The 15,576-nt window shown below is 44.0% G+C and overlaps 1 protein-coding gene across 2 annotated transcripts in view; it reads left to right on the top strand.

The window, feature by feature from the left end:
* Window positions 1–6,038: 6,038 nt before the first annotated feature.
* Window positions 6,039–15,576, top strand: part of LOC117512550 (glycogen debranching enzyme-like) — a 279,336-nt gene continuing 269,798 nt past the window's right edge. For both annotated transcript variants that reach the window (XR_004561327.1, XM_034172666.1), the window contains exons 1-2: window positions 6,039–6,126; window positions 7,678–7,888. Coding sequence is in view for 1 of the 2 variants with exons in the window: in XM_034172666.1 (XP_034028557.1) it covers window positions 6,087–6,126; window positions 7,678–7,888 (251 nt within the window). In the remaining variant the exon portion in view is untranslated. The remainder of the gene's footprint in view (window positions 6,127–7,677; window positions 7,889–15,576) is intronic.

A 15,576-nucleotide genomic window follows, 5' to 3' on the forward strand; every position in this document is an offset into this window, starting at 1 on the left:
CTCTCGAACACCTCAGACCAACCACATGCAAAAACCAGGACTGGTTCGATGAGAACGAGGAAGAAATACAGTCTCTGCTGACAGAGAAACATCTCCTGTTCAGAGCCCACCAAAATGACCCCTCCTCACAAGTGAAGAAAGACGCTTTCATCAACACCAGGCAAAGGGTCCAGAAGAAGATACGTGAGATGCAAGATGCCTGGTTCAGCAAGAAGGCCGACGAAATTCAGGGGCTACGCGGATAGTCATAACATCAAGCATTTCTACAACTCGCTGAAGGCTGTCTACAGACCTCAGTCCTCTGGCTCCTCCCCTCCTCAGTGCAGATGGGACCCAACTGCTGACAGAGGAAGCAGATATTCGAGAGAGGGGCTAAATATTTCAACCAGGTCCTCAACTGCCCTGCTGTAATCAACGAAGAGGCCATTGCTCGCCTATCTCAAGTGGAGATTAATGAAGACCTCAACACTCCCCCCACAGAAGATGAAGTCAGACAGGCCATCCAATAGCTCTCTTTTGGAAAACTACCAGGATCAGACGTTATTCCTGCTGAGATCTACAAGGCAGGTGGCCCATTACTGTTGCAAAGACTGACCAAACTCTTCCAGTCATTGTGGAGCGCAGGAGTGGTTCCCCAACAGTTGAAGGATGTTTGTTTCGTCTACATCTACAAGAGGAAAGGCAACTGCCAGCAGTGTGACAACCATAGAAGCATCTCCCTTCTGTCCATCACAGGGAAAATTCTGGCTCGCGTTCTGCTCAACCATCTATTACAACACCTTGAGCAGCGCCTCCTCCCAGAAAGTCAGTGTGGATTCCGTGCCGAATGTGGAACTGTGGACGTGATATTCACTGTACGCCAACTTCAGGAAAAGTGCCAGGAGCAACACAGCAACCTCTTTGTGACTTTCATTGATCTGACAAAGGCCTTCGATACGGTCAGCAGAGAAGGCTTGTGGAAAATCATGGAGAAGTTTGGCTGCTCCAGCAAGTTAATCACAATCATGCAACAGTTTCACAATAGCATGATGGTCAAAGTTCTTGACATTGGAGATGTCAGCAGCCTTCCCAGTCACCAACGGCATAAAACAGGGCTATGTTCTTGCCCCTACACTGTTAGCATGGTTTTCTCCACCATGCTGACTGATGCTTTCCAGGACTGCCAGGGTGGTATTAGCTTCATATATAGGACTGACAGCAGGCTGTTCAACCTCAGGCACCGCTGGGCTGTCACCAAGGTGACAGAGACCGTCAGAGACCTACTGTTTGCTGATGACTGTGTGCTCAATGCAGTTACAGAACAGAAGATGCAGTATGTAATGGACTGCTTCTCAAGAGCGTGTGACAACTTCGATCTCACCATCAGCACCAACAAGGCTGAAGTCATGTACCAACTGGCACCTGGAAAGCTGTACCAAGAACCCCACATCACGGTGAAAGGACAGAACCTGCAGGCAGTCAACAGTTTCACCTACCTGGGCAGCACCCTCTGTCATGCAGCCAGCATCAATGCTGAAATCAACAACAGGATTGCCAAGGCCAGCGCTGCCTTCGGGAGGCTCCGTGAGAATGTCTGGGAATGTAGAGGCATCAGCCTTAACACCAAGCTGAGGGTCTAGCAGGGGTTCTAACTACCTTCTCTACAGCAGTGAGACCTGGACTGTCTACAGCAGACATGCCAAACAGCTCAACCATTTCCACATGAGCTGCCTCCGTCACCTCATCCTCATCAGGCGGCAGGACAGAGTCCCAGACACAATCCTTGAGAGTGCTGGCCTCCCCAGCATCCACACCCTCCTGCAGAAGACAAGTCAGATGGACTGGCCATGTCATCAGAATGCCAGTCGCTGCCTAAACAGCTGCTGTATGGAGCACTGTGCCAGGGCAAGCGTGCCATCGGGGGACAGAAGAAACATTTTAAAGACTGTCTCAAAGCATCCCTCAAAAACCTGGGCTTTGAGCTCACTTCCTGGGAGTTGCTTGCCCTTGATCATCCACAATAGCAAAGCAAGATCACCAGTGGCGCCCGTCCAGCAGAGACCAGACGAATCGCAGATGCTCAAACAAAGCGATCCACACACGAGGCCTGAGCCATCTCCACCTCCGCTGCAGTGCCCACCCATGTGTGTCCCACATGCCTTTCAAGCCCGGATCGGCCTCATCTGCCACCTTTGGATGCATCGCTAGCGTTCATCCGTTGAAATTTTTTTCTTTTTTTTTTTTTTAGTGGAGCTGTGGTCATCTTTGACCCCAACGGACAAACAAGAAGAGACCCTGCAAGAGAACCCATCAGAATTCTGTTGAATTATTGTTTTGTGTTTTGACTCAATCTGTTATTAAATCTGACAAGGTCGGAATTAAGCAATAGTCAGAATCCTGGTCATCTTTCCCTCTCTCATCAACGGACATGCAGGGTGTGACTGAGGTAAACTGTTTAAACAATTTCATGTTGAGGTTTTGGGTTTACAGTTTTGCGACTGTTGTAAAAGGTTCCGCTCCAACACCACTCAGGTAGTTAGAGCCATAATTTTGGCCTCGATATTACCAACAGTAGTCTTTATCTGTTTAGTGTCTTCTTAATATTACTAATTGACTCACGGATCACCCTTAGCTTGGCAGCGACCTCATTCACTGTGATCCCTTCCGTCTTTGCAGCGATAATGTAGCGGCCAAATTCTCTGATGGCCTGCTAACGTAAGCATCCATTTTTTTGCTAGCTTTAGCTTGTTGCTCCGGTGGAGGTTCCTTACGCTGTGCCTTTCTTGTTTGTCGACTAGGTATTAATTCACGAGAGCCAATCACTTCTATGTTACTTTACTTAATATGAATGACTGCAATTAATGCCATAAAAACTATCTTCACTTTCACTGTAACTATTTCAGGTGTTCAGGTCACAGACCAACTTTTCAAGCTGCGATCTTTGTGGAAAGCCCATGTGACCTCTCCAGAATCACATCATCTTCAAAAAAACAAACAGACAACCAATAACAACAACAAAACAACAGAGGTAATGCTGAGATCACCAACGCCCTGATGTCAAGGTCTGATGTAATGTTGAATGTTTCTGTGTAGGCTCTCAGTTGTCCAGGTGGTTTCCATAGTAGAGAAGCTTGAATCTTCGACTGGACTGGGTTGCTTGACGTGAGGACGTTTCGCTTCAAATCACAGAAGCTTCCTCAGCTAAAATTCTTGCTCTGGTAGTCTGACTTCTGTCTTGACTCTTGTAGAGAAGAATAAACCAGAAGCCAACAAAAGCTGGAGTTTAACCTAACCAGACCCCACCTACCGAGAGACTGACTGCTATAGGCTAGTGACTAAACAATAGCTGTAATTAGCACCTATTGTGCTCTAGTTAGCACTCTCCTAATGACAGGACAGAAGCCTCCCCTGATGGCTCCCTTGACGACTCTCTCCTGATGACGTGAATGACTCATTACCATGAACAAAAGACTGAAAAGCGTGTCTGAGACCCGCTCCGCGGTTAAGGCTGGGTTTCAACTGTTTTACAAAGAATGCTTCCTTGACACCTCTCTCAAACTATTTCTTCTCTCTGGCTAAGATTTTAACTTCCTTGTCCTCAAACGTGTGGTTAGTGTCTTTCAGGTGGAGATGAACTGCAGACTGAGGTCCACTGGCGACCTCTCTGCGGTGCTGGTATAGCCTCTTGTGTAAAAGTTGCTTCGTCTCACCTATGTAGTGTTCATTACAGTTTTCCTGACATCTGATATGATACACTACATTGCTCTGTTTGTAACTAGGGATCCTGTCCTTAGGGTGAACTAATTTCTGTCTCAAGGTGTTGACTGGTTTAAAGTAAACTGGGATTTTGTGCTGTCTGAAGATCCTCTGTAGTTTTTCCCCTACTCCTGCTAAATAAGGGAGAGACACTCCTCTTCTTCTTGTCTCCGTCTCCTGTCTATCTGGTCTCTTTGTTTTCTGGGACTTCTGCACTTTGTCCAGGGACCAACGTGGGTACCACATACTGTGAGGGCTTTCCGTACAAGTTGTTGCTTTTTAGCCCTTCCCTCTGCAGTTGTGGGCAGCTGTAGGGCTCTGTGTTGAAGAGTCCTGATCACCCCGAGCTTGTGTTCAAGGGGGTGGTTTGAGCCAAAGAGCAGATATTGGTCAGTGTGAGTGGGTTTTCTGTAAACCTCTGTCTGGAGCTGCCTGTTCTCTCCAATCGTAACATCACAGTCCAAGAAGCCTAAATGGTTGTTTCTGGCATCCTCACGTATGAACTTGATATTGGAGTCCACCGAATTGATGTGTTCTGTAAAGTCCTCGACCTCCTGTTGCTTGATTTTAACCCATGTGTCATCGACATATCTGAACCAGTGACTGGGAGAGATGCCCGTGAATGACGTCAAGGCTGTCTTCTCCACTCGCTCCATGTACAGATTGGCCACAATGGGGGATACCGGAGACCCCATCGCACAACCATGGATCTGCCTGTAGTAATTCCCCCTAAACAGGAAATACGTGGTGTTAAGACAGATCTCCAAGAGTTGGCAGATGTGGTCTGGTGTGAGTTTGGTCCTTTCAGGTAGAGACACATCTTCCAGCAGTCTCTGCCTCACAGCTGAGATGGCCTCAGCGGTGGGGATGCAGGTGAACAACGAAGTCACATCCAATGACACCATAGTTTCATCTGCCTCCAGCTGCAGGTCCTTGATTTTGTTCACAAAATCTTGTGTGTTCTCCACATGGTGGTCTGAGTTACCCACTAGAGGAGCCAAAATCCACTTGAGGTGCTTGGCCAAATTGTATGTGATGGAATCTGTGCTACATACAATAGGCCTGAGTGGCACGTCCTGTTTGTGGATTTTGGGCAGTCAATAGATGCATGGAGTGGCGTCCCCCGTGTACAGTCTGTAGTATGTCTGCCTGTCGATGAGTCCCTCTTTCTCCAGGTTTTGGAGGCAGCTAATGATTTTCTTCTTATAGCCACTTGTGGGGTCTCTCTTCAGACGTTCGTATGTACTGGAGTCATTGAGCAAGTTGTTGATCTTGGCCTCGTAGTCCGATGTTTTCAGGACCACCGTGCATCTGCCTTTATCTGCTGGCAGGATAAGGATGCTTTGGTCCTTCTGCAGTGCTGCCAAAGCTTTATGTTCCTCTCCTGTGATGTTGGACGGAGGAGGCTTAGCACTGTTAAGCGCTGCTGTGACTCTTAGTCGGAGCTCCCCAGCTTCTGACTCTGACAAACTGTTGTGTTTAATGGCTGACTCTACTGCAGTGATGTAATCTACTGTCGGTATATGTTTAGGGGTCACTGAGAAATTTAGTCCTTTGGTGAGCACATCCTTTTCTGTCTGTGTAATGGTTTGAGAGAGGTGTCAAGGAAGCATTCTTTGTAAAACAGTTGAAACCCAGCCTTAACCGCGGAGCGGGTCTCAGACATGCTTTGTCCCCTGTTTACAATGTGGTACTCAGGTCAAAGCAGTTTCAGTCTTTTGTTCATGGTAATGAGTCATTCACGTCATCAGGAGAGAGTCGTCAAGGGAGCCATCAGGGGAGGCTTCATCTGCGCTCAACATAAGTCCAGTCCTATTACTGCCATGGTCTTCAAATTCACAGGGAAAATACACTTACTTACATGTTCCCACTTTTTTTGCGCACTTGGGTGGACAAACTCCAAATTCATGAAGGTGAATGTGCTAAATGGACAGTATACACTATTTTGTGCATTTGAAAGATGCAGTCCTTATTTTGCACTGATAGTAACTCAGCATGAAAGTGTATTTGCAAGTGGAAAGGTATTTGCACACATTTAGTAAATCAGCCCCAAAGTGTCTTGTCCAAGAACAGAGGCAGCTCGCTTTGGTAGGAACCAAATCCATTTTTACATATTTGTCATCCAGCTTCTGAACAACTCAGTTGCCTGATCTACTAATAAAGGCAGGCATTAATTAAGTTTAAAAGGAAGGAAGGAAGGAAATCCATTCCTGGTTTTAGTGGTGTTCAGCGCTGAGCTGCATCATGTTACCACCCTCTGTCAGTGCGCTCTCCTTCTATGCTGATGGCAGCCTAAATCGAGCAGGATATCCTACTGATGACAGCTGACAGAGCCACTGTTGCTCAGTGACATGGACAGACCGGAGCCAACTCTGTTCCGCCTGGAGCAAGGTAGGATCAACCCAGAACCTTTATCAAAGTACTGCACAGTTATAGGACCTGCCTGGAAATTTTACCTTTGTTGGACAATCAGTGAGCAGCATTATGATTCTTCCACCGATAAAGAACCCATCAACATAGCTGTATTGTATACTGATTTTGTAGCTTTGTCAGAACGTTGGACGTCGCTTGCCAGATTTCTTAATTTACCACCCTCAGAGCTGAAAAGAACTAAGTGAATATGACATGGAATGTGATCAAGTCAACTGGGTTTTATTCACACTGGAAAACCTCAGTAAGTTGTTTGTAATAGCGCTTCTTAATTCTCTAAGCATATACAAATACTGTATGATACAGTACCTGGGGGGGCAATCAGGACGTCAAGCAAGCATGTGCTCATGGCAGACCAGCAGTCCATCATTATGTACTGAATGTACCCATTCATCTGCCACAGCCAGGTGACAAGTGGGTGTCCCCTTGACCTTGTACACTTGTTGGGGTGTTTAATACTGAGGAACCTGTGAGCTGCATCATGCTCAGGAAAACAACACATGGTCATAGTATCATTACTGATGCTTCCTCACATATTGCTGATCTGAATTTCTGTCTGGCCATCAACTAAAGGCATTCTGCTTGGGAGGGAAGTGCACCAACTGTATGCATCACAAGGCACTGTGCAATAAATTGTATTGGTCAACTTAACTCATGTGGTTTAGCCTATTGATGTAGCCTACTCGGTTCTAAACAGACTTGATATTTTCAAAACTCTGGATGTTAAATGAAGAATTAAAAAAAACATTGAGTAGGCTATATCAATAGGATGGGGTGGGAGCCAAGAAGTTAAATATGCTTGTTGCCTGCATAGAAGGTTCCTGCTTCAAGGCCATCCCTGCCCAATTTGTATGTAATGTGGAGTTGTGACAGGAAGGGCATCCAGTGTAAAACAAGTGGATAGTACTTTAATCATTTTACAGTAATAAACTGTTGTATGTTACAGTGGCACAGTAGAACAACAGTAACCTACTAGCAACTCGAGCTACTGTAAAATAAATTGAAAATTTGTTGCAGTGTGGGTATCTTGACTGCTACTGGTACAGTTTAATGAATTTTCAACAAATGATCACTTTCACAGCCAGTTTTCATGAACTTTTTCAAGTCCCCGAATATGTATTGGACTCTGCTGACATTAGTGATTAACAAATACATTAACAAAAACAAACAAACAAAAAACCTTGATGTAAAGCTGTCTGAAGTATGTAGGTCTCAAAAACTACCATGCTGGATGAGACTAGTGAGGGAAACCACCAATATGCCCATGACAGTTGTAAATGTAATTGGAGAAACAAAGCATCATTCAACTTTCTTCTGTTGCATCACCAGTTATACTGCTTCATACTATAGTACTTTTTATGTTACCTTTTCCCTTTACATTCTTTCCTACAACTGGATACATCAGTTGGTCAACTGGACATTTCTTATATAAACAGTAAATAATTCCACTTATAGGTGCCATATAAAGGTTAACCAATACACTTACTGGCCTCACTTTCCCCCTCTCATTAGGCTTTGAGCTGCAGTTCCGTCTTGGCCCCACCCTCCAGGGAAAGGTTGTCCAAATCTACACCAACTATCCTATCAAAGGTCACAGATTTGATTGCCTCAGCTTCCATCTTTTGGAATGGATGTACCCGAGTGGCAGGAAGGACGACTGTGATAAGTACTGCAGTCTGGATTTAATTGTGGCTGGATCCTACCAGTACTACTTCTCATGTGGGTATGTTACATTCAGCACAATTATTTTCTTGCCACAAATTCACACAAGACACACACTAGATATGTCATTATTGTTGATGTAATTTTTGATATGAGGAGAAACAGATGTGATTCTGCTAAATCAGTATTTTGAGAGAGCACAGTATACAACAATTTACTCTTTTGACAATTCTTTGTGTAGTGTAGCCTACAATGTAGAACATGTAGGCTACACTAAAGATGGTAAGGTTGGTGGAAACCATGAACTGGAATGCTGTTGGGTCTTTTAATAGACTGTTGTAACATTGTTTGCCGCATGCAGACTGAGTATTCTGCAAGTCGCTGATGTAGAACACCGTGAGGAGCAGAGCCCTGACAACGGGCATAAACGCGAACCCGGAAACAGAATAAGAACCCAGATGACTAGACCACTCGCTCACACACACACCGAGGACAAGCACACCCACACAACAGGAGCGCAAGCAATCCCTGCAAGCGCACACACACACACACACACACACACACACACACACACACACACACACACACACACACACACACACACACACACACACACACACACACACACACACACACACACACACACGAGACTCGCACCGACAGAGCAAGAAGGCAGACGCGATCACCAGTCATGCTGCTGACAGCCGGGACATGCCCACACTCTCTCACACAGACTGGTTCATAACACGTAACAGAACTTACAAAGAAATAAAAACTGGCAAGAACAAAAAACAGAATAATCAGAAAAACGAAATGCATATACTGAAAATACAAGACAACCAAAACAAGAGGCATGAACTGAAGAAAAAAGCAGAGTGGACAGCAGACGTGAAACAAGAGGCCAGGTGGGAAAAGATGAACGAAACAGACGGCAGGTGAGAAGCAGACCAGATAAATACACACTAAGAAATAACAAAAAAACTCAATGAGAAAATAATCTGTGAAGCCATGGATGCAAGAAATAACCCTAGGTCTATGATAACACATAAAGCCCTAAATCTCAATTGACAGCAGACACACACACACACACACACACACACACACACACACACACACACACACACACACACACACACACACACACACACACACACACACACACACACACACACACACACACAGGACAGGTGTGACAAAATAAATAAAAATCCCAAAAACAGCAGAGAACATGACAATATGTTGCACACTGTTTTTGTAAATATTCCAATAAAATACTGTAATTTAAGTTCCCCCCAACTGTTGCAGAGACAATCAAAACAATGGTATATTTTCTTCTTTTGTAGCACTCAGTGTAATTGTTTGTTTAGACACAATATTTTTATCTATATTATAATAGCCATGCAGCTTCTGTGTGCGTGCATGTGTATGTCTTTGATCACAGAGAAACTGAGGAGAACTGACATTTGCCATTTTGTATGCTTATGTATTTTTGGTCAAGGATAAACACTGCGAAGATGGAACATTGATAGGACTAATATTTTTTGAGAAATTAGTGATATTAGGAAGTTTCGGAAATTTTAAATGTTATTGTGGTTCATGTTGAGTTTAACAGTGTTAGGTTTTGTAGTTCAAATGGTTTAGTCAGTTTAGTTAAATGTCATGTTGGCATCACCATGAGTGAAAACTGTAGTGCGTTTGATATCTTCCACCACTGTCTCTGTTTGTGGGTGTGTAAAAATAAAAGCACCTGCTTGGGGCAGAATGCAGAAAAGAGAAAAAGCTCTGCATATGTGTGTGTGTGTGTGTATATATATATATATATATATATATATATATATATATATATATATAAATATAACTTCAATCACAGACAAACTGGAGAGAGCTGACATTTACCTTTCGATATGCTATGTATTCTGGGTCAAGGATGAACGCCGCCAAAACGGGCTGTTAATAGGACTAATATTTTTGGATAAAATACAGATATTAGCTAACAACACTGAACAATGGGCGTTGATGTCACGCCCGGCTGGTGCCAGGCTCCCGAAGTGTTTGGACCCAAAATGCAAACTCTCGGACTACTGGATGTAGAAGTACTCATGGTCTTTAATTCAGGCTCTGGTTCGGTACACAGGTGATAGTCAGCGAGGCAGAAGCACAAACAGGGTCAGGCAAAAACGCAGTCATGGGCAAGCAGGGTTCAAAGGCACGAGCAGACACAGACATCATGGGCGAGGCAAAAGGCGCAGTCAAAAAACACAAAGCATGATCTGGATACACGGCAAAAACAGGACTAGACAAAGCGCTGGTGAGTGTACAAAGACAACAAACGAGCAAGGGTGTGGTGGCTGGGTGGAGATTAAATAAGACAGGAGTTAACTAGGTGCACGTGAGGAAGAATCAAGAAGGGGGAGTGACTAGTGAACAAAGATACTTCATAGTGCAAGACAGTGAGGGAGGACAACACAAGGTGGAGTGATGAAAAGACAAAGATATGTGAACAGGTGCACAGAGTGTGAGTGAAAGAAGACAAAGCAGACAGAGTTAAAGTGAGAAAAACATGACAGGTGCAGGATGTGAAGTGAACATAAATAACTGGGCGTGAGACAAGTGCGAACAAGAGGCAAAAAACAAAACTGAGCTACAACTGAATCATATTTCCGTTAACAGGAATCAGACATGAACAAGAGACTAGACTAAACATGAACTGGCGAGAGACTTAATCAGGACAGAAAATCAGACCGGAAATAAAATATATAAAACTGCTCAGAGAATAATAAGAAATTAAACACCATGACAGAACTAATACTGGAACAGGCAGACAAATGAGGTCTGTCAATAAAGTAACGTACCTTTTTATTTTTTTCAAAAACTATATGGATTTGAATCACGTGCGATTACATCAGCCAACCTTGAACCCTCGTGCGCATGCGTGAGTTTTTTCACGCCTGTCGGTTACGTCATTCGCCTGTGGGCTGGCTTTGAGTGACGAGTGGTCCACCCCTCCCGTCGCAATCTCTTTGTCTGAGAACTTCCTGAAAGACTGGCGCTTTGCTTGATCAAAATTTTTTCAAAAACTGAGAGGCACATCGAAGTGGACACCATTCGAGAAACTCACAACACAGAGCTTTAATTCATTTGAAAGCTTGACTCTTAGTCTTGTCCATCCAAATTGGAAGTCTCAAAAACCAGTTTTATTTGTTATTATCTATCGTCCACCTGGTCGTTACTGTGAGTTTCTTTGTGATTTTTCAGACCTTTTGTCTGACTTAGTGCTTAGCTCAGATAAGATAATTATAGTGGGTGATTTTAACATCCACATAGATGCTGAGAATGACAGTCTCAACACTGCATTTAATCTATTACTAGACTGAGTTGGCTTCGCTCAAAATGTAAATGAGCCCACCCACCACTTTAACCACTCTTTAGATCTTGTTCTGACATATGGCATAGAAATTGAAGACTTAACAGTATTCCCTGAAAACCCCTTTTTGTCTGATCATTTCTTAATAACATTTACTTTTACTTTAATGGACTACCCAGCAGTGGGGAATAAGTTTCATTACAGTAGGTCTTTCTGAAAGCGCTGTAACTAGGTTTAAGGATATGATTCCTTCTTTATGTTCTTCAATGCCATATACTGACACAGTGCAGAGTAGCTACCTAAACTCTGTGAGTGAGATAGATTATCTCATCAATAGCTTTACATCCTCATTGAGCACAACTTTGGATGCTGTAGCTCCTCTGAAAAAGAGAGCCTTAAATCAGAAGTGCCTGACTCCATGGTATAACCCACAAACTCGCAGGTTAAAGCAGATAACCCATAAGCTGGAGAGGAAATGGCGTCTCACTAATTTAGAAGGTCTTCATTTAGCCTGGAAAAAGTCTGTTGCTCTATAAAAAAGCCCTCCGTAAAGCTAGGACATCTTACTATTCATCACTAATTGAAAAAAATAAGAACAACCCCAGGTTTCTTTTCAGCACTGTAGCCAGGCTGACAAAGAGTCAGAGCTCTATTGAGCCGAGTATTCCTTTAACTTTAACTAGTAATGACTTCATGACTTTCTTTGCAAATAAAATTTTAACTATTAGAGAAAAAATATTCATAACTATCCCAAAGACATATCTTTATGTTCAGCTGCTTTCGGTAATGCTGGTGTTTGGTTAGACTCTTTCTCGCCAATTGTTCTGTCTGAGTTACTTTCATTAGTCACTTCCTCCAGACCATCAACATGTCTATTAGACCCCATTCCTACCAGGCTGCTCAAGGAAGCCCTACCATTAATTAATGCTTTGATCTTAAATATGATCAATCTATCTTTATTAGTTGGCTATGTACCACAGGCTTTTAAGGTGGCAGTAATTAAGCCATTACTTAAAAAGCCATCACTTGACCCAGCTATCTTAGCTAATTATAGGCCAATCTCCAGCCTTCCTTTTCTCTCAAAAATTCTTGAAAGGGTAGTTGTAAAACAGCTAACTGAGCATCTGCAGAGGAATGGTCTATTTGAAGAGTTTCAGTCAGGTTTCAGAATTCATCATAGTACAGAAACAGCCTTAGTGAAGGTTACAAATGATCTTATGGCCCCAGACAGTGGACTCCTCTCTGTGCTCGTCCTGTTAGACCTCAGTGCAGGTTTTGATACTGTTGACCATAAAATTTTATTACAGAGATTAGAGCGTGCCATAGGTATTAAAGGCACTGCACTGCAGTGGTTTGAATCATATTTATCTAATAGATTACAATTTGTTCATGTAAATGGGGAGTCTTCTTCATGGACTAAGGTTAATTATGGAGTTCCACAAGGTTCTGTGCTAGGACCGATTTTATTCACTTTATACATGCTTCCCTTAGGCAGTATTATTAGAAAGCATTGCTTAAATTTTCACTGTTATGCAGATGATACCCAGCTTTATCTATCCATGAAGCCAGAGGACACACACCAATTAGTTAAACTGCAGGAATGTCTTTCAGACATAAAGACATGGATGACTTCTAATTTCCTGCTTTTAAATTCAGATAAAACTGAAGTTATTGTACTTGGCCCCACAAATCTTAGAAACATGGTGTCTAACCACATCCTTACTCTGGATGGCATTATCCTGACCTCCAGTAATACTGTGAGAAATCTTGGAGTCATTTTTTATCAGGATATGTCCTTCAATGCGCATATTCAGCAAATATGTAGGACTGTTTTTTTGCATTTGCGCAATATCTCTAAAATTAGAAAGGTCTTGTCTCAGAGTGATGAAAAAAACTAATTCATGCATTTATGAGGTCTATTAGAAAAGAAACCGACCTTTTTATTTTTTTCAAAAACTATATGGATTTGAATCACGTGCGATTACATCAGACAAGGTTGAATCCTCGTGCGCATGCGTGAGTTTTTTTCACGCCTGTCGGTTGCGTCATTCGCCTGTGGGCAGGCTTTGAGTTAGCACTGGTCCACCCCTCCCGTCGGAATTCCTTTGTCTGACTACTTGCTGAGAGACTGGTGTTTTGCTTGATCAAAATTTTTTCAGAAACTGTAAGGCACATCCAAGGGGACACCATTCGAGAAATTCAGACAGTTTTCGGTGAAAATTTTAACGGCTGATGAGAGATTAAGGAGTGTTACTATCGCTTTAAGGACAGCCCACGGCACCGGACGGCGTCGTCAGCCTGTTTCGAGCTGAAAACTTCCAAATTTAAGCCTCTGTTGACCCAGGACGTCGTGAAAGAACAGAGAAGTTTCAGAAGAGGCTGGGATCAGCAGTTTATCTGGACATTCCACTGTTAAAGGAGATTTTGTAATGAAAGACGTGCGGACGGATTCGTGCGTCGGCACCCAGCCGCTCATCGCGCGGCGACACAGCAAAACACCTCCGTTGGAAGCCTTACAGGACAAGTTTCAACATGCCCAGCTGTTAAACAATTTCTCGGATACTCACTCAACTGAAAGCCATTGAAAACCGCCTGAATCTTATGAATAGTTATCAACACAGAGCTTTACAATATAAACCGCCTTGGGGCAACTGTTTGTTGTGATTTGGCGCTATATAAATAAAATTTATTTGATTTTGATTTGAAGATTGACCAGTAGATCGAGAGCTTCGCCTTTTGGGTCAGCTCCTTTTTTGTCACAACAGTACGGTAGAACAAATGCAATACCACCCCTGCTGCACCAATTCTCCATCCAATCTCACGCTCCATTGTCCCCTCACTTATGAACAAGACCCTGAGGTACTTGAACTCCTTCACTTGGGGAAAGACCATATTCCCTACCCAAAGTAGGTAATCCATCTGTTTCCTGCCAAGAACCATGCACTCAGATTTAGAGGTGCTGATCCTCATCCCAGCTGCTTCACAGTTGGCTCCGAACCAATCCAGTGAGTGTTGGAGGTCACAAGTCAATGAAGCCAACAGGACCACATCATCTTCAGAAAGCAGTGATGAGACCCTGAGCCCACCAAACTGAAAACCCTCCTCCCCCCAACAATGCCTCGATATCCTGTCCATGAATATCACAAACATGATTGGTGACAAGGCGCAGCCCTGGCAGATACCAACCCACACCGGAAACAAGTCTGACTTACTGCCGAGCACCCGAACACAGCTCTCGCTTTGTGAGTACAGACATTGCATTGACCTGAGAAGAGACCCCCTCACTCCATACTCCCGCAGCACCTCCCACAGTATCTCTTGGGGCACTCAATCATATGCTTTCTCCAAGTCCATAAAACACATGTAGACTGGATGGGCATACTTCCAGGCCCCTTCCAGGATCCTTGTGAAAGTGAAGAGCTGGTCGGTTGTTCCACGACCAGGATGGAACCCGCATTGTGCCACTTCAATCAGATGTTCGACTATCGTCAACCCCTTCTTTCCTGCACCCTGGAATACACTTTACCAGGCAGGGTGAGAAGTGTGATGCCCCTGGAATTGGCACACACTCTCTGGTCCGCTTTTCTTTTTTTTTTAAATATGGGGATTACCACCCCACTTTGCCACTCCTTAGGCACTGTCCCAGACCTCAACACAATGTTGAAGAGATGCCAAAACTCAAGTGTAGTGGTCCTCAGCTGGGGACACGTGAGTATCCCTACACGCCTGGCTCCTCACACCCTGAGCTACTCCAGAGAAGAATAAGGTCCAACAGCTATCAAGGAGAGTGGTTCCAGAGCCGAGGCTGTGCATGGAGGCGAGGCCCACCAGATGTATTTGGTATCACTTCACCTCCTGCACAAGCTCTGGCTCCTCCTTGAGGTGATGTTCCAAACCCCAGAGCTAGTCCCTGCCATCCAGGTCTGGTCCGTCGAGGCCCTCGACTTTCCCTGCCACCCATGGGACAGCGCACCCAACACCAGCGGTTCCCCCTGAAGGTGGTGCGCTCACAGGTTGGAGATGGAAGGTCCACGTTGCCTTTTCAGGCTGTGCCCAATTGGGCTCCATGGCTAGCCCAGCCACCAGGCGCTTGCTGATGGGCCACAAAAGGAGATGAATTTCTGAAGTGTTTTCCCAGAATAATGACCAGAATATTTTGATAGTCACAAAAGTGTTTGAGAATATAGAAAAGAATTGCAATTCTTCTTTTGTGATCATCAGGCACCTTCAACAACTGACAATATCCACTGAATGACACAGACTGGAAGAAGAGGAAGACATTCCTTTGTGCCCCTTAGCTTTGACAGGTGCTTCTAATAATAATAATAATAAGAAGAAGAAGAATAAAGCCTTATATCATTAAAAACCTCAAAAGTTTTTGTCGG

This window comes from Thalassophryne amazonica, chromosome 1, assembly GCF_902500255.1.
Source record: "Thalassophryne amazonica chromosome 1, fThaAma1.1, whole genome shotgun sequence".
Lineage (NCBI taxonomy): Eukaryota > Metazoa > Chordata > Actinopteri > Batrachoidiformes > Batrachoididae > Thalassophryne > Thalassophryne amazonica.